Source organism: Festucalex cinctus, chromosome 18, assembly GCF_051991245.1.
Source record: "Festucalex cinctus isolate MCC-2025b chromosome 18, RoL_Fcin_1.0, whole genome shotgun sequence".
NCBI classification, from domain to species: Eukaryota; Metazoa; Chordata; class Actinopteri; order Syngnathiformes; family Syngnathidae; genus Festucalex; species Festucalex cinctus.
In genome coordinates, this window is record NC_135428.1 from 11,998,487 (window position 1) to 12,024,459 (window position 25,973).

General features: G+C 42.0%; 3 protein-coding genes across 4 annotated transcripts in view; 1 reads left to right on the forward strand and 2 right to left on the reverse strand.

The window, feature by feature from the left end:
• The window catches only part of dchs1b (dachsous cadherin-related 1b), a 48,160-nt gene extending 47,112 nt beyond the window's left edge, over window positions 1-1,048 (reverse strand). The window contains exon 1 of the mRNA XM_077504473.1: window positions 687-1,048. The gene's annotated coding sequence lies outside the window, so the exon portion shown is untranslated. The remainder of the gene's footprint in view (window positions 1-686) is intronic.
• A 17,306-nt stretch (window positions 1,049-18,354) lies between these two features.
• On the reverse strand, window positions 18,355-25,774 carry LOC144006718 (lysosomal proton-coupled steroid conjugate and bile acid symporter SLC46A3). 2 transcript variants are annotated; one of them, XM_077505716.1, is made up of 7 exons: window positions 25,454-25,774; window positions 25,327-25,385; window positions 24,766-24,987; window positions 21,652-22,528; window positions 20,874-20,957; window positions 20,657-20,813; window positions 18,355-18,849 (listed from the first exon to the last, which is right to left on the reverse strand). In XM_077505716.1, the coding sequence occupies exons 3-7, from the start codon at window positions 24,964-24,966 to the stop codon at window positions 18,711-18,713; spliced, it is 1,458 nt and encodes a 485-aa protein (XP_077361842.1). In that variant the 5' UTR covers window positions 24,967-24,987; window positions 25,327-25,385; window positions 25,454-25,774; the 3' UTR covers window positions 18,355-18,710. The 2 variants fall into 2 exon arrangements, with proteins under 2 accessions (XP_077361842.1, XP_077361841.1); XM_077505715.1 differs by lacking the exon at window positions 25,327-25,385 and having other exon boundaries at window positions 25,454-25,772.
• synj1 (synaptojanin 1) overlaps window positions 24,700-25,973 on the forward strand; it is a 33,127-nt gene continuing 31,853 nt past the window's right edge. Inside the window, exon 1 of the mRNA XM_077505708.1 lies at window positions 24,700-24,909. The gene's annotated coding sequence lies outside the window, so the exon portion shown is untranslated. The remainder of the gene's footprint in view (window positions 24,910-25,973) is intronic.

Genomic DNA, 25,973 nt, shown 5'->3' on the forward strand with positions numbered 1-25,973 from the left:
TTAGTATTGTAGTCCACATTAATGTTGCAATACGTTTCTTCAGTTTGTCAAAACTTTCCACATCTTGTAGGCTTACGCTTCGTGTAAGTGTCCCAATACTTTTGCTCATATCACTTTTCGCGTACTATTGTCCATCTTGTCGCATACTTTTTTTCCGCTTCCCGGTGGTGTCCAAATACTTTTGTACATATAGCCTATAGGTGTCCTGTTATGATTGTTTCCCCACTTCCTTCAATTTGACTGTATACTTTTCCCACTAGTGTCCTGATACTTTTGTTCATCTGATCCATATGCTTTGCATTTATTCCTGTAGTCATCCCAATACTTTTGACCATCTATTTTTATTGCCCATTTCTTCTTAGAGTCCCAAAACTTGTGTCCATCATTTGTCCTTCGTCAAATGTACTGGAGGAGGTCCAATATAACTCATACGGGAGTATCAATTAATTTTTCGGACTTGTAACACATTGGACCTTTTCCAGGTCCTGCGTAAAAGCCAAGGGCAAGCAAAACGGAACCTTTTTATTGGTACCACCCCATTGCTGAGGAGACAGTGAAGTGTGCCAAAAAAATAAAAAATAAAAAATCACATTGTCTGCTGCCGGCACATGCAAGGTGTGCATTGTGCTAAACAGGCGCATCATTTGAACGCATGTGCATGCATTGTACGCGTGTGTGCTACTTACATTGATTATAGTGACATGCACGCGCGCGCCTCTGGCTGGGTGTCCCCGATGTAAAGCCGATCGCGATGCAGGAAAAGAACGCATTCACAAAATCCACATGGGGAGGAAAAATAGGCCAATTTCATAAGAGTCGTTCCTGCCTTGCGTGCGCGTGTCCGCGTCAGGTGAGCGGCACTGACGTCTGCTTCTTCTCGCCGAATCGTTTCGGTTTTTGTTCTTTGAATCCGTCTTCTTGCCGTTCCAGCATCCACACTGGAGCAGAGTGAGGCACGTACCCCGACCGACTGGTGGACTGGCGGGCGGAACCCACTCCCACTAGTCATCCTCCTCCTCCAGCAGAAGGCCCACGCCCCTGCCTTCCTCCCTCCTTTCCTCCCGCCTTCTCTCCCCCACTTTTGCATGTGGGTAGCCGGCACAAAATGTGGGGGGACGCGGTTGAGGGAAGGAAGGAAAAGAGGCAGGGAGGGAGGTTGGAGGGATTTTGGTGCCCCCCAGCTCCCCGCGGTGGAAGTAAAACGTGCGCGAGACAAAAGGATGCTGATGAGCAGCAGGCAGTGCTGCAATAAGAAAACGACACAATTTCACAAAGGTTACAAAGCATGCAGTCTAATTTGACACCATTTGCTGCTTTCTGGTGCTTCATATCGAACATTTTGTGGGGTGGGGTCCGAACGTTTCGGTTTTTTTCATCCAGTTTATGCAACTTTTCTTATATTTTATTTTTGGGGGAATTATCATTTATTTTTTACTCATAATGGGTGTTTTAATCTATTTTTCCATTTTTTTAATTTTTTTTTTTTTTACCTAAGATTATATATTAGATTATATTTTGAGGTGTATTTTTATCAAATGTATTTTTTTTCCATTTTTTTTTTCATCTAGTGTATTTAAATGTTCCAATGTATTTTTTGTAATGTTTTTGTGTTTTGTAATCTCATTTCCACCCATTTGTTTTTCGTTTTATTAATTTTTAGTTTAGTACTGAAGATTTTTATTTTTTTCAAATATTTTACATTTCACCTAGTATCTATTATTAGTAACATTTTTTTGAATTTTCACCGGGTATTCATTTTGTTTTAATATCTTTTTTTTAATTTTCAATCCTATGTTGTTTGTGCTTATGTTAGTTTTTTTTTTCTTTCACAGTCCGAAAAAAATCTAGTATTTTTCAGTTTCTTTAATATTTTAAATGGCCTCAAGTTGCTTGATAGGGCGAATGCAAAAATCATCATCATCATTATATGGAATGTCGTAAACTACAAATGCTGGCACGTACAGTGATAGGTTGTATCTAATTTAATCATTCACTTTTGGAAATTTACTTATGGGAGCATCCGTTAGCTAAAGAGGGAGAAACATTAATTAGGCCAACAACAGTGGGATGCAGGATGCGAGTCATCCATCACCTCAGTATTGAGGTCACCCAGCCAGCACCTGCCTTACCCAGAAAAACATCCAAGGACGGGGGGGGTGAAATCAGGACGAATTTCAGTGAGTTTTCATTGGAGCATTGCAGTCAAGTGTGAGGACTCGCAAGAAAACGCAAAGGTTTTTTTTGAAAATTAATCCCCCAAAGCCAGTTTCAGTTAGCAACATGAAGTTTGGTAGACATCTCTATTACGAGTAGACCTACCAAAAAGTCTCAAGAAGCTACAACTGAAAATTCACAGGATGGCCGCCATTTTGGCTGGACATGAAATTTTGGATTGTTTTCCAGGGGCAGTTTGGAACAATTTTTGAAAATTCAGCCCCTTAAAAGCTTTTTGACATAACATGAAAATTGGTAAGCATGTTTATCATGAGTAGACCTACACAAAAAGTCTCCGAATTTATGCTCGAAAAGACACTTATCAGCCATTTTGTTCTGAAGCAACCATTATCGCTAATTTTCCAGAGGTCCTTGAACGCCTCCTACCGATTTTGTCCTTTTGCTCTCAACTTTGAAGCTCCTATCATAGACATATGTGTGAGGTTAAATTAGATTTTTTTGGGTTTGGGTAGAGCGTGGCGGTCAAGTTTGATGACGGGCCATAAAACACAAATTCTAATAAGCCAACTCCACAAGGAGACTTCCCGTCACGTTCTTCAACTGCACATTTCAATCAAAGCTTTTGGCCCCTACACACTGCACACTTCCTCACAGGACTGCACCGCCGCCACCGCCGCACTTTTTTGCTGAGTGTGAGGATTGCACACAGCTGCAGCAGCTGTAAATAGAAGAGCCACGTGACACAAATGTGTTACACAGTGGCAAACAACTCGAGATATGAATAGTAAATACATTACATTTACCACATTCAAGGTTGATAATAAGACAAAGTCCCTTTTATGTGGTATGTCCACCATTTTTACATCCAGTGAGCCCCTCGTATTATTATTATCATTTATTTATTTTTATTTTTTCAGTGATCACTCACTTTTATGTTTCGCAGATCTTTGGTGTAGTACCATGTCTTACCACAAGATGTGGGCAGCACTGAGCTGGACCAGAAGCGATGCAGCATGATTGAGGAGCAGATTTGTGACCTCTGACCTCTGGGCAGCTTCTGTTCACTCTGTCACGTCAGCAGATGACCATGTCTTGCAGGTGTGCTCGACTTGATGATGATAGATTGAGCCGTACAAAACAAACTCGGGATATTTTTTTTCTAATCTAAGCCAATTTTATCCCTGAGCAGTCTGATAAGTTCCTCAGTTTACTTTTTTAAAGATGCTGTTGCAGCAGATACACTTACTACCTACTTCCTAATTCCTACTTCCTACTAGTGAGACTCACTTAAACACAGTTGGACTCTGATGGCAAATGATTCTACCCGATTGTGTTTCGAGGCTGCTGAATACAAAGATTTTCGTTCGCTTCAATTTTAGAAAACAAAGTCCTTTTTGCTCCAACTCACAATTCTGTGCTACATTTTGGTGGCCTGTCACATCAAATGTCAACTAAATACCTTCAAGTTTGTGATTGCAATGTCGCAAACATACTCTGACCAATTAAGACAACCACTGCAGTAAAACCAACTAAGAGCAAGAAGAAGAGGCAGAGAATGTCCCCAACTAAGCTCCAGTAGCTCAATGAGCTTGTTGCTCCATGTTTGTTAAAGTAGCAGTTGTCTGATGGTTTAGCATAACAGCTATGTTAATTTATGTTAGCCTGTCAGTGATGTTTCATATTATATGTTAGCATTAAGGCTAGTGAAACTTTTTTTTGACAAAATGATATGGCTTGATGGGACACTTTGTTGATTCTCTTCTGTTTTGCAGTTAACTTCAACTGGAAGTGACAAACAGCAAGAAACAAGAACACCTCGCATCTTATTTGGAGAACTGTTCGAGTGAGTTATCTCTTTGTTCCTTCAAAGTGATGTTGTATGATAGTCTACCGTTTCTTGGTAGCGAGTGAGTGAGAAGTAATGTGAAGAAATGCTTGGAAAAGTGTGCTTTAAGACGTTTTAAATCTGTGGGAAGGTAAAACCAAGGCTGGACTGGCCATCTGGCATACAGGGCAGATGCCCAGGGGGCCTGCGCCTTATGGGGCTGATGTAGTGCTATTGGATTATTTTCCTCCATTCTACTCAAAGAGAGCGGTCCATTAATCAATTTACAATTTTGACAACAAATTAAACCACTCAACATGAGCGTCAAGCCCAATTCACACTACGGTGGCAGTACGGACGCCGCAAGGACTGCAATTCACACCGCGTGCGTTGCGTGTCCGGAAATCTACTCCCGACAGACCACGAGATCACGTGGGGTTCACGCTGGCGAGTTGAGTTCACCCAATAACAACCGTGTATATAGAGTCCTATTTGTAAACAATAGCCACGCTTGCCTGTTGTCACATCGATATCGATTATTTCTGGGACTTCTACCATGGCTGTTCTCCATGGGTAAATTCGTTTTGTGTTTAAATAGTGTCATTTTGTCGTGTTTAATTTATTCTGAGCTCATTTTTTGTCTTAAATGTCCGACTGATGTCATGCTATGCAGCTAGCTAGCTTCGCTCCCCAAAAAACGAGTTCGCCAACGGTTTAATTCTGAAATATACCGGATTTACCTTAGTGCGAGACGCTCGATTTCCTGTCCGGCTCGTGTAATTTCTTCAGATTCATGAAAATCCGCATGCGGCGTCCGGAAGAAATAGAACGCTTGCGGAAAGCTTCCGCACCACACCGAAGCCGAAGTGAATTGACACGTAGACTTGAATGCGTTCTATCCTTGCGCCGTCCGTATGACCGCTGTACGGAAAACGCACCGCAGCCGTTCCCCAGTCAGTATGAATTGGGCTTCAGAGCTACGTGGTAGCCATTGGTGATCAAGAGTTTTTATTCTAAAAAGATCTCTGTGTATTCAAGTCTTGCAAGTGGCCTTGGAACATAACCGGCATGATAAACGGAGGTTTGCTGTAAATACTTTGCACACATGCTCACTTTTACAAGTTGCACAATTTTTTTTAGCATCATTCCGCAGCTATGAGAATGGACGATAAACAAACAAGCAAACAAATAAATCTTCCGTCCCGTGCAGTGTGTGTCCCTGTGTGCAAATGCGTCGCATGTGTTTGCGTGGACACTTGCCACAGCCGCGCAATTATTATACACGACGCTAAGCAGCAGCAGATGGCGAAGGCCCGATATGTTCGGCGGTGACGGCGGCGGTGGCAGCTCCCCCACGGCGAGACACACAAGTATGTCCCATCATAAAATATCACGGCGTACACACGCGCCGACGTATCGCCTGTGGGGCGGGTGCGGTCTTTGGTCGTCCGTTCCTGGAAACGTCTTTTCCGAACTGCGAGTTCGTCCATCATGGGAAAACTAATCAGAGCAGGAATTTGCGAGCTGTGAAAGATGGGTGGTTAAAAAAAAAAAAAAAAAAAGTTGGAATCTCTGTGAAGATCCACCACTTGTGTGAAGAATCTTGGCCGCGTTCTTGATGATCTGGTCACACGCACAACGCTGACTACTGCATTTTTCAAACGCCGGCAGACAGCAAAAGATGTTCCCGAGAATGTGACGACCGACACGCCGCATGCCGGTCAGGGGAATTGAAACGTTAAAAAAAAATAAAAAATAAAAAATGGACGGAAGGTGTAAACAGAGGTAGTAATCCAATAAAATCCTCAGGGGTTTGTTGTGGTTTGACGCTTCATAGTGGTTCATACCAAAATGGCAGACTTACTGTATTTTTGGCATAGCTTCTGAGACTTTTTTGTGGGTCTACTCAGGATAGACACATCTACCAAATTTCATGTTGCCTAGTCAAGCTGGCTTCAGGGGTTGAATTTTCAAACGTCGTTTTGAGGAACCACTGACAAATTAGCCTAAAATATTGCTTTCAAATCAAAATGGTGGGTTTCTTGTGGTTTTTGGGAATTACTTTTTGAGACTTTTTGTGGGCCTGTTCATGATAGACATATCTACCAAATTTCATGTTACTTAGTCAAGCTGGCTTCAGGGGTTGAATTTTCAAACGTCGTCTGAAGAACCGTTGAAAAATTTGCCTAAAATATTGCTTTCAAACCAAAATGGCGGGCTTCCTGTTATTTTTTGGAATTACTTCTTGAGACTTTTTTGTGGGCCTGTTCATGATAGACAGCTACCAAATTTCATGTTGCTTTGTCAAGCTGCCTTCAGAAGTTGAATTTTCAAACGTCGTTTGAAGAACCGTTGAAAAATTTGTTGCAGATTGGTCACCAAAAAGTCAGAAAAAGCAATTTACAGGTTGCCAGTAAAGAGACAAATAACGGACTGGTCGCCAGTCAATCGGCGGGGACATTTGAGACTGAGGTAAGTCGGAACCCAGAACTTGAGCCTGCGAGGCACAAACTTTTCCCCACTGTTCCTCGTCAACACACAGATGACACATTGGCGCACCGACACACCTTTCCTGTACGGCAGGATGGGACACCGCCAAGACAGGAAGGAATGGTCGCTCAATCAAAGTTTCCCTTTCCCAGCGAGAAAAAACAGCACGCTGATGTGTCAGTCGAGCACGTCTGCATCATGCCGTCGACTGACTGGCGACCAGTCCATCAGTTGTCAATGTGCGCCACATGTGATTAACCAGCGACCAATCCATCGTGTATGTTCACTGGGTGTGTTTGGTGTGCTCGAAGCATTTTCGTCCGACTTTCAGAGTGTGTGGCTTTTAGCCGATAAACTGCAAGCACTTTTGCAGATGTCATTTCCAAAAAAAAAAAAAAAATAGCAAGGGAGCACAAGACGAGTGAACGCTTGGTTGTGGCTGACTTTTGTCGGGGCGCCAGCGGCGTGGCGCTTCCTGTCGCCGGCTTCCTGCCGGCGCTTTTCATCCCGTGCGGGATTTAGTGTGAGGACGGCGGAGCAGGAAAAGACGGCATTGTTGCCCACCGCTCCGTTTTTCATTCTGAACTGCGGTGACATCATCGCCAAAAGCAGATTGTTCGCAAGATTGTTGAGCCGCAACAAAACTGTACACACCCCATAGAAACAAATATGGTGGACCCCCCGCTATTGGTGGGGTTCTGGTGTAGGCGACTCACAAATGTATTATCAGAATTTAAAAATGTATTTAAAGTGTGTATTATTTAGCTCAATCTAGTGGTGAACTAATCATTCATTTTTAAAACACTATTTCAATAAGTGAAAAAATGTCTTATATCAAATGTACATTATTTTTTATGTAATAAAGTCTAGTAATCATGAATATTACATAGGTCACGCTGCGCCTTTCAGGAGGCTGACATGTTTTGCCTCCATCTTTCTGCTACGAACAACCAAAGGAGAAGAATTCACGGACATAATTCGCCTCTGGTGGTAGTTGCAGATCGTGTCGGACCCAGTGCGTCAAAAGTGTTGTATTCTATTATTTCACCACTAGATGGCACTAAATTCTACACACTGTAGCTTTAAAGTCGTAAGTGCAATCGATAGGACCAAGATGAGGCAAAACATTCTAGTAGCCCAAGCAAGCCTTTTGATTCATTCTATATGAATAAAGGTCAAAGTTCACTCATTGTTGGCTAGAATTACAAGTTTTACATCTCATCGTACTTACAGGCCCAGTCAAATTCGCCCGGCCCCGTTTGCGACATGTCACCCCTCCGCTCTGTGATTGGCTGGAGGGGTGTTAACGCTGTCTTTCCACAGAAACGTCCCGCTGTTTACAAAACAAACACAAAATGGCAAAATACAGGCTGGGGGGGTGGGGGTTTAGGACAAAATCACCACCACACGTTAAGAGAAGCCCAGATCTGTAAAGTTTGTTTAAATCCTGTATTTAAAAAGTGGATTTTCCTGAGTGAAACCGGCAGAATGGGCCTTTAAACAATTGGAAGCTAAGTTTGCTAACATTGGTTGCTAGCTTGCACTCAGTCACCACTGATGGATGGTGTACCTAATAAATTGTCCGCTGGCTGCCGGTGTCGTTCTTATCGAGCAGGGATTTGCACGAAAACAGGAAGATGCAAATTTTGTGCATCCGAGCAGGAGACACGGGAATTCCTCTGAGCGGCTTCCGGGTCAAAAATCCATTCAGGGTTCTCACGTAGAAGTCGACAAGATCATCGGCGCACTTCCTTCTGCATCCATCTTGTCGTCACGTGTTTGAAAGGTCACGACGCGTTTAAAAAATAAATAAAAAATCAACAAAAATTGAAATCTTGCTATCAAGCTAACTGGTGTTGTACATTTCCAAAGATGAAAAATAGCACACTGAGCAGTGGGTTCAAACTGTGACGAGAGCAAGTCCAACCAAACAGGAAGTGGGCCCAGTGGAGAACTTCCTGTATAGGCCCATCCAATGGTCACCTTGTGCGCCCGCTGCCACGGGAGCTTCCTCACTTGGTGTGTGCGTGTCCGTCCAGTGCTTCCCTCCCACCTGCTTCCTGCTCCGTAGAAAGGCATCGTGGGAAAGTGCCACCTCGGCTCACGGCCTCACATTTAGAAGCCAGATGTAACTTTGGGACATTAATGAGACACGCGCACACATACACACGCTCGTTACTGCCAGTCCACATTTAGAACCAATGACAGATTAATGACGGGCCTGTGAGCCTGCTACTTTACTTATATGGGCTCCTTAATGACATCCAAAAGCAGTACGGCACGCTCTCACACATACACTCACACACCATTGATATCAATTTTTGGGGGGTTTGAAGTTCCTGTTCTAAGTCCAAGTCTGAAACTTTGTTGTGTTGATAGTTTTGGACCTGATTTTCAGCAGTCACATCAAATCACCCACTAAAATAGCCTTTTAGCAGAATGAAGTCTTGCATGCTCCACTGAGATCGGGAGGAGGTTATCTCTTTTGTAACGTTTTTTTTTTTGACTGGACTCCGTCAAAAGAGCATCAAGCAGCTGCAGCTCAGTCAGAACGCTGAAAAAAAGAGAGATCAGAACATATGACTCCAGTGCTAAAGACTTTACACTGGCTCCCAGTCAGCTGTAAAACAGATTTCAAAATTCTACTGCTGGTCTATAAATCACTGACTGGTTTGGCTCCTGAATACATTAAGGAAATGCTAATTGAATATAAGCCGAGTAGGGCTCTGGGGTCTGCAGACTCGGGTTAGTTAATGGATCTCAGACGTCAAAGCAAATATGGTAAAGCTGCATTTAGCTGTTATGCTGCACGCAAATGGAAGACGTTGCCAACAGAAGTGAAGTTGGGCCGAAGTATTTTAAACATAGGTTACAACCTCGTCCCACTGAGCGGTGAATGTTTGTCAGGGTTCGGTCACAAGCACATTAGGTAGAAGGAAATTTTGAATTTTTTGTTTTACAGTTTGACTTCCTGCCTCTTTGTTTTGAACTTTTTAGGACTTCAAGTTTCTTGGGTGGAAGTTGGAATTTCATGTTTACAGGGCAGGACTTCCTGTTTTTTGGTTTAAACGCCCTTTTTTTTTTTTTTTTTTTTCAATTCTCTGATTCTTAGTTTGGACTTCATAATTTTTGGTTTTGACTTCCTGTTTCATGTCTTTAGTTTTCCGAATTATGTGCACACACACGCAACAACACCACTTATTTACATGCATAAGTGTTGCGGGTTTCACGGTCTTGAGGCGAGAAGGCGAGGGTTGGAAGGTCAAGTACAGTACAAGGTGGGGGGGTGAGGTAAGCGGTCGGTCACGTTGGCCGCATCAGCTGCTTCCTGTTTAGCGTGGAGCTCAAGCGTTTCCCCCGTAAAGATATTTTGGTGTTGTGGACAAGAGAATGTGATCAGACATTTCAGGTTTATCCCGACAAAACTGCATCATGCCCAGATTTGGGTTTTGAGCTCACTCTGAAAATCAATCACTTTCTTGTGTCCATCTGATGTGACAAGAAATTCTTCGGTTGCGCTTTAGTTTGCGTGGAATGCCCGTCTGCAGCCTTTTATTGTTTACGGCCACACTGTGCGACTTTGAAGCACGCCTTGGCGGTGAGTGAGCATAAATCACATAAAGAGATCCTTGATGGTACTTAAAACACTTTTTTTTTTTTTTCTTCTCCACTGTTCACCGTCCAGCTGCAACGGCGGAGCGCCGAGCGGGCCTTGTAAACGTTGCAGCTGTCTTTGGCCGCAGCCAAGGCAGAAGCTGCGGAATGTTTGCAATCGCTCCCGGATCGGGATTGTCCGCGGCCGCCGGGCTCCCGCTTTTGTTTTTCTTGGAAGGGAATTTTTGAGACAACCACACGCGAACCAAAGCAGTTCTCTTGTTAAATATGATCACAAGAATGTTTTTCAAGGTTTTCCCGCCATGCGTATGGCTTGTGAAGTGGATGCCAGAGCAACAGGTTGCGCCACGAGCCCGAACAACCATCGGTAGTGCCAATCAGAAGCTTGAAATAGTCATACTCCATTCCTGTAGGGGGCAGTAGTGCATCACAAAGCGTTTTTCTCTCCAGTCCCGTGCTCATAAGCACAACAAATTATTTCTTAACCCAGTGAAGGGGATTGATTTCCATGCTTTCTTTCCAATATCATTTGCATTTAATATAGAGCAAGAAGTCTAATGAAACAATGACAGTTCTCGTAATTTTGAGTTTAGTTGTATTCCAGTCCTATAGGTGGCGCTAATGTGTATAATAAGTATTTCTCATGTTTTTTCTTTCTTCCTAATATATATTTTATTTTTAATACAGAGCGAAAAAGAATAATCTTGTAAAACTTGATTCATACGCTGTTGTAGTTGAACTCCATTCCTGCAGGGGGCGGTAATGTGCATTGTAAATCACTTTGAGCACCACATAGTGGAGATAAACGTGCTATGTAATGTGTTTACCATTTTACTGTTACGTTACATAGTGGTTCTCAATGTTGTCTTTCAATGTTTCCAATAAGTATTTTGTAATTAATACAAAGAAAAAAAGCGTGTTGATGTTGTTGTTGTTGTTTTTTTGTTTGTTTTGTTTTTGGAGGGTGTCACTTTTTCTTTTGTGTAATCCTGCAATCTGACAAGTGAAAAGCTGTGATGATAAAATAGCATTTTTGTGCTTCAACAATTAACCCAATAATCAAAAGTGATGTATCCCGTTTGTCGGAACTTGACTTTCCTGGCGGAGGCCACAAACGTGGGAGTACGGCGACAACAGCCTCTGACCTGCGCACGCCCTCGAGCATGTGATGCCGTGCGCGTGCGGCCGGCAGAGTAAACGCGTTCAACAAGGTTAAGTCTGCGATAAGACGACGAGACGCGCCGGAGCCGCCGCCTATTTGCGTCTGATCTTGATCCACTCGCCTGTCAAAAGAACAAAAAAAGACAGGATCAAGTTGAGCTCGATATGCTGCTATCATTTTTATGTCTCCAAGTACAATATATAAATTTAACGTTCATGCTTACTAAACAATATATGCAGTGTGAATTGTTGCAACTGGCTTGCAGTTAAGGGTTCAAGACATGGCTAGAGTTTCAAACAAGTGGTTACAAATTAGAATTAGGTCTTCAAATTAGGGTTTCAAGTCTGCTTTGCAGTTCCAAACAAAGCTTTGGCTTCCAGAATAAGGTTTCATGCTTGAGTTAGAGTTTTAAAACAAGGTTAGGGTTTCGAAATAGGATGCAGGGATATAGACTAGGGTTTCAAAATAAGATCTCAAGATATGTTAGGGTTTGAAAATGCAGTTCTAAATCAAAGGCAGTGTTTCAAATGAGAATTTCAAAGCAGGTTAGGGTTTCAAATTAGGGTTTCAAGTCTTGTTTAGAGTTTCAAACAAAGGTTAATGTTTCAAAATAGGACTCTAAGAGATGTTTAGAGTTCAGATAAGGTTTGGGTTTCAAAAAATGGTTTTAAACAAAGGGCAGGGTTTCAATTTATGGTTTCAAGCCTGATTTGGGGCTCCAAACAAACATTAGGGTTTCAAAACTGGGTTTCAAAGGTAAGCGTTTCTCATCACGTTAATAAAACTAGGGTAGGGTGGCAAATGACGCTTTCAATTTCGTAGTTTAAACCTAAGAAAGGATTTCAAACCAAAGTTTGGGTTTCAAACACGGTTTAGAGTTTCAAATTTGGGTTTCAAGCTTGGGGATCTAAACAAAGGTTAGGGGCCTTCAAAATAAGATGTCAGGTTTAGTGTTTCAACTCAATGTTTGAAACCCGTCATCCAGTACTTCATGTGACAGTCGTTTACATACTACTATTATTTCATCAGCTCACATTCAATGGAGTTGTAGGACACTAATTTTTGTTGTGTCACATATTTGGCCACATGGACTAAACCACATGTTTGTGTTTTTTCCATTCATGCGCGTGTCTTCGTTTCAACTCTGAACCCCCGCACGCGTGTGCGCGTGGGACATATTTCTCCAATTACACTTCAGTGGGCCGCAAAAAGCTGTGTGAACATTTTTCCACCAAGTGTGCCATGATTGGAAGCAGGCGTGAGTGTGCGTGAGCGCGCACGCGTGTGACATTTGTTAGCAAACCAGCCAAGTGGTAAAAGCACCTTTTTTCCACAGGTGAGCCACCTGGAAACGCTTACTTGTCGAGTCGTATTGCATTACGGCCAGTCGACACAATTCCTATGACTGTTTTTCTTACTTACAAATAATAATACATAGCTGGGATTTTTAAGAAGAATTAAAAAAGAAAACATTTTTTTTTTAAAAATGTAATTGAAGTGTTGTTAGCTGCAATTGATGCTGTTCAACTCCGGTACTGTAGGGGGCAGTAATGAGCATTACAAACTTATTCTTTGCGGTTGAGATGTGCGACCAGTTGCATTTGATTCCATTCAGAGATAGAACAAACGTGGCCTTCAGAGGCCTAATCAAAACTCACATACTTGCTGTAAAAACTCATTAAAACAAAACAAACGTTAAAAGAAAATAAAAATGAACTACAATGAAAAATCCAAAACTATTCTAATCATGGCTCGCCAGTCAGTATCAAGGCACACAAGCGACCATTCCCATCTAGCAACAATTTGATGTTGTGATTGACCTCCAATACAAAAAGGTCGGATTGCAACCTTTTGATGGATACGACCGCTCTCTCCTTACGTCATCCGTGTTGACTTTCCCGATGACAAACTACTGGCCGACCGGTCGCCGGTTCTGCCGTCCGATCGGTGATGGCGTTGCACGGAAATAGTGGCGAGCGGTCGCTGATTACAGGGCTCGGCCTTCCACGGCAGCTCTGATGTGGACGGACGGACGGCATCCAAAGTGGCCTGGCGCGTTTGCAGGCGAACTCACACACACACATGCATCACGTTGTTTTTCCATTTGCGTGTGCAGGGCATGATATGAATGGCAGCTGATGACAAACATGGCCACAGACGTCCGTTGTCGCAATTACATTGAGTGGTGACCAGTCTCTCAATTGTGTATGAGTCTGTATGTGCTCTGAAATTGACTGTGGTTTGCCTAGCAGATTGGTGTCCAAATTACGACCTGGGGGCCATTTACGGCTTGACGTCCATTTTCATACTACTTCTTATAGTACTCAACTCTTGAGTAGTCACTAATACGTTCTAAGTTTTTTTCTTTTTGTTATTTCATGACCCAAAATGTTTTTGCTCAATTTTAGTTTAGTGTGCGTGTGCGCACGCACACAAGCCACTCACAGCTGCAGCCTTGTCTTCTTAAAATACAGACGACAGACCTCATCAAAGGGTCTTCAACCATATGCACTTACTCCCAGAGGTCAGAATGTCATTCTTACGGTTGTTTGTGTGCGTGTTTGCTTTAACTCGACGAGTGTGCTGCAAAAGGCACAAAGTCCAAAAGTAGAAAGAAAAATAACAGCGACTTACAGTAAAAGTTAGTTTTTTTGTTTTTTGTTTTTTTTTTGTGGATTTTCCCTCTCCTTTGCGAAGGCAACTGAGACATAAAAAAAGGACTAACATCAGAGATAATATGAAGCATAAAATATACCCCAAAAATATTTCCTAAAAAACTAAAAGCAAATAAATGTTTAAAAAGGACTTGGAAAAAAATAAAATAAAAATGGTAATGTTTTTAATTAGCAAAATAGCAACCTATAATGCTGTACTTTGTAAATAAAGTGTAAAGAATTCAACAATTTTTTCCCTTTTTTTTTTTCTTTTTTTTTTGCTTCATATCAATGGACATTGTGCTGCTCCTAATTGTGTACGTACCTTGGCAAGCTAGCGGTGAAATAATGCAAACATAATATGGATAAACATTAAGATGGTCAATCCTCAGTAAGCTGCAGTAATAGTCAGTCACAAAGGATAAAGAATATATACCTGTGAGGACGCTATATGTTAGCCCGTCAATGGCGTTTTGCATTGTTTGTTATCGTTAGCTTTTTGTTTGTTTGTTTTCTGTTTACGTTTTGAGTAAACTTCAGCTGGGGTTGACAACAAACATCTCTTTAGGCTAATTTTTCAACTTGTTCACTTTTTGCCCAAATGAGCTCACTGCCACCATACAGCACTCGTATCTCAAGTTTCTGCTCACAAGTCAAAGCCAAAAACCGACCGAACGATAGCTCGGACTTTGGAAAAGTCGTGAGTTGTGTTGGTCGTATCTCAAGGCTGTAATTTTGATGAATTTAGATTTATAGTATTTTATTCAATGTTAAGCAGTAAACCGATACTGCAGTAAGTAAATACAAATTAAATACAAATTAACAATTTATTACACACAAATTATTTTCATATTTTATTTAAATGTATTTTGATTTACTGTATTTTTTGTGTGTAAAAGTGTTTAGCTAAGATAAATAAAATGAATATTTTACATGTGATTTTTTTTTTAAATTAAATCATTGTATATATATATATATATATATATATATATATATATATATATATATATATATATATATATATATATATATTGTGGAAAACCCTTATTGGTGCTTTATCCCCACTAAAAAAAAATTTAATAAATAAAATAAATAAATAAAAAAAAAGGAAAGAAAGTGGATAAAATGGTGAGTTAATTATATTTTAACTATTCGTGTGCTGGCCCGGCCCCTTTATCTACTGTATTTTTTTCAATAAACTATATCCTTATTATTCATTATTTGACGTGAAACGTGTGAGTGCCAAGATTGTGAATGTTTTGTGATAAATTCACTGTCATGATGTCACTCTGGAAGCGTTTTGTTTGATCTTGCTTACATGAAAAGAAAGACGAGAACTAATTGAAATCACGTGCGGCCGCAACAATTGTTTGTTTGTTCCAAAAGTTGACGCACGCTTGTGAGCTCATCCGCGACGTCGGCTGAGCGTGCGCGCCTGCGTAGCGTCACGCTCATCGGCCGTGCCATCTGCTTATGGTCGCATTTCACCTTCTTTCTCTCGTTGTGTAATCAGAAAGGGTGGAAGTACTCACACGGCAGTAGGGTTAGAAGAACAAATATTTGTGAAACAGGCAAAACTTTGAGAATAATGACTCATTTTACTGCAGCTTACTGAGAGCTGAGCAGCTTGATGTTTATCCATGTCTGCATTATACTGCCCCCATGTGGCCGCGCCACGCACAGCAGCAAAAAGTTCATTGAATTGAAGCAAATAGTGAAAAATCAGTACAGTAAAAAGTGTTTGTACTAGGTTACCTCCCATCACTGAGTCTTAATGGGAGGGAAAATGTTTACCAAAAATAGTTTACACATCGAGGGTCGATCATTTTTATGATTTAGGTGTTACAGTGTGTGTGTGCGTGTGTTGCAGCCGAACTCCAGGAAACATCCTGGCACCGGGATGACTTTTCCAGGTGCAGGGAAGTCCACGGTGCCAAAGGAACTCAGCTGCTGCTTTTCCATCTGGACGTGTACGCGGGCGCTTTTCAAACACTTAAGAGCCATGAGTAAAAACCCAAGACTGATTTGTGGTCTGCAGGACAGATGGGACTCATTTTGTTCGCTTGGGGTCTGAACTTGGTTTTTCGCTGGTTCAGATTTGGTACTTGTTTTGTTTTGTTTACTTGGTTTCTCTTGCTTCTTGGCTGTTTTTTGACTGCCTTTTACTTGGTTAGTTGATACAGTTCTTGACTGTCTCTTGACATTGTTCTTTCGCTTTTTTTGGCTGGTTCTTAAGTGGTATTTGACTGGCTCTGGACATGGATCTTAAAAGTTATTTTTTGTCCTGTTTTGACTGGTTTCTGATTGGATCTTGGCATTGTTCTTGGCTGGGTTTTTTTTTTTTAGCAAATGTTTAAGATCTGCCACAGTGGGGACCCTTGTTGAAGACCATCCACCGATACCCCGAACTGCTCCTAGTTGTGATGTAGTGGTCAAATTTCATGCGCATAACAAAAAAAAAAAAAAAAAAAAAAATCTACTTCTTTTGGACTGGCTTTTCACTGGTTTTAGGGTGGTTCTTAACTGTTTGGTTTTTTTTCACACGTTCCTGCTCGCTTCTCAGCAGGCCTTTTCCTTGCTCTTGACATGGTTATTTATTGGCTATTGAGATGTGTGTTTGTTTTTCCACTTCAAGCTTTGTCTTGATTGTAGACTTCTTTTCTTGGCTGCAATTGGGCTAGTTTTTGAGAGAATTTTTGACAGGCTCTTTATTTATTTATTTTTAAGACGTGGCTCTCCCACTGGTTCTTTAACTGCTTTTTTGACTAGTTTTTGACATGATTCATAATGGTTTGTGGTTGGTTCTTTACTGGTTTTTTTGTGATTCTTGACATGGTTCTTTGTTGTTGTTTTTTTAACTTGGTTTCTGACTACATTATGACTTAGTTTTTGAGTGGGTGTTGACTCGATTTCAACATTTTTTTGGTTTTTACTTTAACGGTAGCTCCTGTTTGTAAACACAACATTCAAAACTGCCACTCGAGGACGCAGCCAACCAGGAACGGGCGTAAAACCAGTACACCAATCAGCAGTGGGCGTTCGCATAGCGAAATTTGCATATGCCACTGATAGTAGCTTGCCTCTGTGGCTTTGCTGGAAGGAAAACTTTGAGTCTCCGCCCAGAAACGTCATGCACAGGCCAAATCAAATTTTTCGAGCTATACCTTTAATAACTATTCTGGACGTGGTCCTACACTTGGTTCACGAGTGGCTCTCAACATTGTTCTTGCCTATTTTTGTAATGTGGCCCTTGAACACAAAAATTTGACAGCTGTGATAAGGAAAAGCTCATTAATTAGAGGGAATCAGTAGTGCTCCAGCGTCAGTGGGTCATACAAATCAGTGGAGCTGCAATCTTATTGGATTCAGTCCACAATATATTCGCGCTAGCTTGGTCTGTGGTGACCTAGCAAAAAGTGCCTAATCAAACAAACATGCTCCACTTTTTATTATTCCTTTAGTGTGCACGATACAGCTCTTGATGTGATTGCACGCCGTTCCTAATGAAGTGTCCAGTGTAAATATTCGCCATCAAAGCAAGCGAAGCGTCCACGCAGGCGAGCGCAGAGCCACTGTGGAGGCTTGCGCAGCTTCTTGTCTTTTACTATCAACTTTTCCTCTCCACCTCTTTTTTTTTCTTCATTTTTTTTTATGACAGCCGCCTCCTCCGTCGGCCATTTTATGAACACGCACAAAGATTTTAAGCTCAGCAGCAGAGTGGAAAGTGTCTGCAGAAATGATCAAAACGCACCAATGGCGGGCTTTTGCAAGGGGAGACATTGAATAGGGCAAACGCAGTACTTGGAAGAATGCAGAAGTCTTTTTTTTTTTTCCTTTCCTTTTGGAATGCAGCGTACAAGAACAACCTTGCGCCACATGCTGCTTCATCAAGTCTGAAGCTTCCTGTGGATGTCTCAATAGTTTTGGTGTAGCACAGCTGGGACATACCAGGGTTAGGGTTTCAAATTAGGGTCTCAAGCCTGGTTTGGGGTTAGTTTCAACAAAGGGTTGGGGGTCAGGGTTTTAAATGAGGATTTTAAGACCAAGGTGAAGGTTTCAAGCTATGGCTTCAGTTTTCAAATTAAGGTTTTAAGATGTAAAAAAAGGTTTCAAGGCCAGGTAAGTCCTTCAAAGTGTTCTGTTAGGGTTTCAAGACAGGGTAAGGGTTTCGATTTAAGAATTTCAAGACAAGGTTCCAGTTCAAATTACGGTTTCAAGTTACGGTTTCAAATTAGAGTCAAGATGGTTTCAAATTAGGATTTAAAGACCAGGTGATTGTTTCAAAGTCACATTTCAAGCCAAGTTTCTGATTTTGAAGTCGAGTTTCATATTATGGTTTCACGTGTTTTCAATGCAGGGTTTCAAGCCAGGGTTAGGGTTTCAAGTTATAGTTTAGCGACCTCTAGTGGTGGCTGAGAAAAATGCCAGACAAATTGTACAGGAGACCACACATTTAATTTGTATTTTAAAACAATTTTTTTTCTATCAAACACACACACACAAACACAACACTGACCTTTACAAATTATTTTTAACACATTATTTTTTAAATTACATTTTCATTGAAAACAATTTGTGTTAGCTTTCCCTGAAGGAAGCTTTACAGCATGACAATTCCTTTTATTGCTTTTTACGTAGCATGCTAAATGCTAACGCTACATGATTGTGGCGTTTCAATGTAAGAAACAATCTGCTTGAGTGTTTTTGTCAAATGTGGATACGTAACGTACTTTTGGGGAAGCTGAAGTAACAATTCACCAACGAGGAATTTTGTGGCTTTGCTTGTTCTTCATCTTAACAGAGGGTCATGGTCGCTGCAGTCCTGGGGCGAGTCTTTGTCCGCTTGAGGACACTCTTCCTCGTCCTCATACTCCACTGCCACTGTCTCGTCCTCACCATCGACGTCCACTCCTATCGCGCACACCACGCTGGGAAGAGGAAACGTTTCATTTCATGGGTCACGTCATGTTTTCCCACAAGATGAGTAAGTAACGGGACACCCACAGGGAAAGCAAAATGTGTGGGTGTCTCAATATTTTTGTCCATTAAGGCTGAGTTAGGGTCTGTTGGGGTTTTGTGCCGTGGTAATGTGTCAAATAAGGGTTAATGTTAAGGTTTCAAAGCAAAATTCTGGTTTTAAAATGGGTTTTCAAGTTCAGTTTCAAATCAGTTTTAAGATGAGGTGAGGGGTTTCAAGTTAGGGTTTCAAACTTGGTTTATGAATTCAATTTTGGGTTTCAAGACTGGGTTACAATATCAAATTAGATTTTGAAATTAAGGTGTCAAGACCATATGAGGGTTTGAAGTTGGGGTTTCAAAATTAAGATTTCAAGCTAAGTAGTGTTTCAAATTACAATTTAAAGTGAGGTCTTTAAATTAGGATTATAAACCTGGATTAATATTTCAAATAAGAGTCTCAGGCATGAGTTAAGAATTCAGGCCTAGTTTAGGGGTCCATCCTTTTTGTTATTTGGACATAAATGATCCACAGAGTTCAGGCTTCGTGGACTCGGATAAGACAGAAAGCACACACGACACACATGACTTCACTTCAAATGAGCACTGCTACTTGAATTTCAAGTACTACCAGTGTACTACTTTTGTGTGCACTCAGTGCAACCAAGCACACAGAAGAAGCATATATATATATTTTTTTTTAGTTATAAGTCTGAGTACAGCAACAAAACTGCACATTTTCACCAAAAGAATTTGCTAAGCACTTTTTCAGCAAGCAGTTGTGTTGCAGTTCTGTGCAAAAGGTCCCATACACAATGGTAGGTTGAAGTCCACTTGTGAATTTTCCAACAGGATAAGAACAGTAACAGTACCTTTCAGACTGCCTTTCACAGCTGCTGTCATCCTATGCAGGAGTGAAAATCAAAAACTTGTTCCCAGTAATACTGGTCTTAGGAATAGTTCGTTTCAACTGTTGCTCTGGCTAGTGAGGCCGATGCAGCGGAGGGGAAATCAGTGAGCTAGAGGAATGTATAGGACTAACTCTTGACATGGTTCTTGACCGGCTCTTGACATGGTCCTTGAATGGTTTTGAGCTAACTCCTAACAGGGTCTTGACTGTTTTTTGATGGAGTCTAGGCCGCTTCTCAACCACTCTTGTCGTGTTTCTTCACTGGCTCGACATTATTCTTTATTGGTTTTCCAACGTAGTTTGGTTTAGTTCCTGACTTATTTTTGTTTTTGTCTTGTTTTTGGCCATTTCTGGGATGGTTGCAGCAGTTTTGATGTGCGCCTTCAGAGCTGCTGTATGCAGATGACTTCATACTTCAAAGAAGTAAGAAAGAGCTCCGACTAAAGTGTCTGTCGTTTTTATCCATCTCAGGGTGCGGCCATTTTGCCACTTGCTGTTGACTGAAGATGACATCAGTGTTGCTCAGGTCTCAGGTAACAACCAATCACAGCGGAGCTTCCAAAAACAGTTGAGCTCTAATTGGTCGTTGCCTGAACCCTGCGCAACTGTGATGTCACCTTCAGTGGCCGCCCCCTGAGATGGACAAAAACGTCTAGATTTTGCTTCATAACTCACATTCCAAAATGTAATATTAATCAGAATGTCATGTTTAGACTAGTGAGGTCGCATATAACATATTCTTGTCAAGAAATATTTACAAACATCCCGCCTTGGCTGGATTCTTTTTGATAATACAAACCCTAGCATAACACCCCTAACGTGTGAACTCTGCGTGAAAGCATCTGGAATTTGGGGGTGAATTCACTCACCCCAGAAGCATGGTCGGGATCGCACACAGTCCTGCGCCAAGCAAGAAGACAAAACCGGGACACCAAGCTACCGTGGCAGCGTACAAGGTAGTGAAGACCGCCGCCGACACGTTGGATGTCAAGACCTCCGCGAAGGATAGTAAAGCGAACAAGGCACCTGTGCAGGAAAAATAAATATTTTGAGGTGAACAAGCTATGGCGCCTCAGAGATACTCACCCTGTTCGGACTTGGAGATGATTTTTGACATCATGGATCGCAGCACGGAGAATGGCATGATGGACAGTAACATGGGAATCCTCGCTGAGGACACAGAAAACATACAAGATGGCATTACCAATTATTTAGTATATTTTGTCTCTGTGCCATGCGCTCACTCACAGCCAACAACGAAGCACTCTAAAGCGGCCACTGCAACGGACACTTCGAAAGGAAGATGCATTTTGTGGGTGTGGGTTTAGCTAGCATGCTAACTGCTTGTATCAACGGTGATGGGTGACTGATAAAATGTCCAATTTATGTACAAACAAATCTTTGAATTAACTTATAGGGGAAGTCAATGTTAAACATGAATTCACAATAATTATATGACCTCAGCAAAATCCAGCCATTTTTATCCATCTCAGGGGGCGGCCATTTTGCCACTTGCTGTCGACTGAAGATGACATTACAGTTCCAACGACCAATCACAGCTCACCTGTTTTTTTTTAAGCTGAGCTGTGATTGGTGGTTAGCTGAGACCTGAGCAATTGTGATGTCATTTCCACTCGACAGTAAGTATCAAAATGGCTTCCTTCTAATATTCATAAAAAATGCTGGATTTAGCTAATTAACTCATATTCCTCTAACAAAATATTAACCAAAATACCGTATTTTGACTTGGGGCTGCATTGTCAAAAAATTTTGGGGGGTTGACTTCCTCTTTATATCAGGGTCCTCAAAAAGTAGGTGCTAATAGAAATGTGGCAGGAAGCCAGAATATCTGCTAGATTCTCACCTAGAAATATCATCAAAGTGGTTTTGGAAAATGCCACCATGGTCATGCCTGTGGCCAAAGACAGGATGCCCATCAGCACCATGAGAAGCTGCGAGGTGCCGCAGTACGTGAACGCGGCCACGCCGGCGAAGCTGAACAGGAAGACGGTGGTGGACAGCGCCGCGCCATAGCCAATGAGAATCTCGGTCCAGCACAGCGGCTCGTTAAGCTCGTAGAGCACTATTAAAGACAAGCTTCCCACGGCGGCGAAGGAGAAGCTAGTAAAGATGAACATTAGGAGGATCAGCAGCGTTCGCCGTTTGGCGCCAGCCCTCGCGAACATCCGGTAGATTGCGGAGAACATCTGCCGCACGGCTTTCCATCTGCCGACGTCATCCGAATCTGCGTCCGATTGCGTCACCGTCTCCTCTAGGATGAAGATGGCGTAAAGCAGGACCAGGGATTGGCACCCAGCCGAGGTCAGGAAGGGTCCGTTGAAGCCCGCCACCCTCAGGAAGTAACCCGTGGACAGCGCGGCCACGCCCGAGAGCAGCCCAATCATCATGTCCAGCCCGGCGATGCGTAGCGTCATCCCACGGCCGCCGCCGTCACTTAGGTCAGCCACGTACGCGAAACAGCCACCCAGGAAAGTGCCCAAGCCCCCGAAGAGGGCGGAGAGGAGCGAGGCGCCCACCAGCAGGTAGACGTTGAGTTCAAAGTAGGACACGAGCAGCAGGGACAGCGTGTACAGCAGTGTGCCAATCAGCGGCATGACGATGGCCACCTTACGCCCCGCGCGGTCGCTGTAAGCCACCAACAGGAGGGTGACCAGTAAGGAGGGCACGGCCGAGAGGATCTGAGAGTACAACGAGAACAGGGACGCCTGCTCCTGCACCTCCTGGAGAGGGAAGACACACAAACAAGCAGCAAACAGTCAGCAAAGAATATAGATTAGTGTTGCTGTCCTGTGAAAAACACTTAAGTGTGTGTGGGTTTTTTTTTCTTTTACTTTTTTGGGATGTCTGCGCAAGTGTTTTTCACAGGACAGTGATGATAGGTTAGTGTTTGGTTGAATACTTTAGCCTTTACTAGCTTGATGCTAGCACATAATGGAAAATACCAGAGATGTGCTAATGAATAGCCAGTGACAGTAACTCTTTAAGCAAGGAATATTTGAACAGCGGGAACACATATAGACAGATAATACTCCATCCATAAATCCATTTTCTTGACCGCTTATTCCTCACAAGGGTCGCGGGGGGTGCTGGCGCCTATCTCTGCTGGCTCTGGGCAGTAGGCGGGGGACACCCTGGACTGGTTGCCAGCCAATCGCAGGATAATAATACTCTTATGTGTATATTCTTTATCCCAGTGAAGAATGACTTATATTACTGCAGCTTACAGAGGATTTGTGGCCGTCTCCGTATATACCCGCATATCTGTATTATACTGCCCCCAGGTGGCCAAGGTGCACAAACCAGAGATGTTAATGTCACATTGCACTGTAAACCCGAACATTCAAAATAATCAAATAGATTAAGTATACAATACTCAAACTTTTACAAAAGCTAATACTAACTTAACTTTTTGAATTTGGTGTAACTTTGTATGCTTTTATGAGTAATTTGTACTAACAATTTTTGATTAAATTGAACTATACTAGTTTTTGGGTATGGATAACTTAAAAACAATTAGCTATAACTTAATAAAATTTTGTTGATTTGTGATAAAATCTTGTTTCTGTTGTTTCAGAAAAGGTCATATTTACAAATAAAATTAATTTTATAGTGTATACTAAAAAAAAAAAAAAAAGCAACCATAACTTTTCCCCCTAAATTAATCAGAATCATCCTCATAGCAGGCGACATGGTGGCCTACTGGTTAGCACATCTGTCTCCCAGTGCAGAGGTTGTGAGATCGAATCCGGACTTCGACCTTCCCGGGTGGAGGAGGTTACATGTTCTCCATGTTCTTGCATGGGTTTCCTCCCACATTCCAAAAAATATGCACGGTAGGTTAATTGAACACTGAATTATCCATAGGTTGTTTGTCTGTTGTTGTTTGTACCCTGCAATTGGCTGGCAACCAATTCAGGGTGTACCCTGTATACTTTCCAAAGACAACTGGCTGGGATAGGCTCCAGTATTCCTTCGACCCTTGTGAGGACATTGTGTACTTATTGTTTGGATTTATGTTAATTTAATCCAGTAGTTTTTAAACTAACATTTAGTAACTGAGAATAAATGAGTTGCTATGACATAATAATGGGTTCAATGTTTTAGAATAAATGTTGAAAAAAGGCCAAAGAAAAAGCAAAACAGACACAAGAAATCACAAATTCAAGTGGCACAAAAAATGGTACTATATTTTAAAGTACAAGCTCACATGGTTTCTCTGCCTCTTAGAGGATATGACCAAAGTAGTAGTAAAAACTAGCAAAGTGGAAGTAAAACTCCATGCACCTGGCAAAGTGTACAATTATAGCATTGTGGCAATTCAGACAAACTCATTTGCATATCGCATATTGAGCCGCTGGAAGATCTGCAGCATCAGCAGCAAACGCTAACGACTGAAGCGCTTGAGCGATAGCTTTGATCAAAGGGCTCCACTCATCGAGCAATAGACTTGACACGTTCTTTACACACTTGTTGTTCTTTTAGTCACTAAAACAACACTCATACATAAAACATACAGAAATGACAAAAGAAACAGTTTCTACATCTTTTTTTTGGCTTTACTTCACTTGAACATTGTGTTGCTCCTTGTGGTGTGTGCACCTTAGCCACCAGGAGGTAATATAATACAGACTTAAGGATATACAGTGCATGAAGCTGGTCAGTCTTTCATAAGCGGCAATATTAGTCGTTCTTAGCAGAGGATAAAGAAAATATGCCTGCAAATATTGTAAAATGTCTACGTGTGTTGATGCACCATTTGTCTTCGAAACACCACAACTGCTGTTGAGATGTTGATTAGCCAGTCTATGGTGTTTTGCATATAGTGTTAGAATTAAGCTAGCAGAAGGCAAAGTTGTGTTGTTCTTTCACATAAAACAAATAATCTTTTTCTGTTTTTAGTTTCACACTTGTGAGCACTTTAGGATTTTTGCTGCTTATCTGATGGCCGATGGCTCACCTGGAAGTAGGAGGTCTGGTTGTCGTGGTCGCTGGCATTGGCAGTGGCGCACGTGGACGTGTTGTCGGAGACGGGGTAGCTGCTGTTGGTCAGCTGCTTCCACAAGCGGCGGTACACGTACTGCAGAACCAGCGGGTACGTCAGGTATGTGGAGAAGGCGTACAGAGCCACTACGGGCTCCACCAGGTAAAGACCCTTCATCCTGAGCCGGCTTTAGGAATCCTACCAAAACAATAATAAGGTTGAGCAGAAATGAGCATGCAGAACTGTCAACAGTTATGCAAAGACTGCTAGTAGGGGATCTGCATCCTCTTTAACTCGTGGTCATTGCTGGGTGGGGACATTTAATTTTTGTCTGGTGATTTTTATTTTTACATTGGACGTAATTATAGTGTTTCCAGAAAGATTCAAATCTAGTAGGGCTGAGGGATATGACCTTTTTCAATTTGTTCAAATTTTGAACGTTTTCAGAAAACAAGAAAAAACCCAAGTTAAACACACGAGAAAAGTCTGAAATCCAAAAGCTATAGGCTATCACATAAGTATAATGCAGTTACTAACTTCCTTAAACATGCAGAAGCTTGGGTTGCGTGCATAAGCAAAGAGGTCCACATCCGTCTCTAGAAACACACACTTTGAAAAAAATACCACGTAAACAAGTCTTGCATGATGTACAATTGCTTCTTACCCGTTTAAGGTGCATTTATGATCATCTTCGTCTCACATCTGACCACCGCATGAAGCCGGTGAAGTCTCTTATCTCAGTGTGTCAGAGACGGCCGTGTTTTGCAACAGCTAAGCCCCCCCTACCGCCAAATTCGATTGGACATCCTTGCCTCCAGAAGCGCATTGCCATTGGATATTGTGGAGTGTCAATTAAAACCAAGTCAGACCAGACGATTTTCACCACGCTACCGTGTTTATTCTTTTAATATAATAATTATGCTTACACCGTACTCTCTTCTATATCGATATGTCACGTGAATATTTGAAGACGTGAGTCACATTTGTCGGTTTGTGTTGCGAAAAAGCCAAGTCACGCCTATCTCCTGGATCCGATTGGACAGCCTGAGCTCAACAGTCTGCTGCCATTGGCTAATGTAGAATGTTTACTGCGTTGTTCAACCAATCAATTCCTTCCTATTGCCATGGCCGGTTGGACAGGCTGCTCCAAAAGGCTGCTCCCATTGGCTAGCAACAGCTTTTTA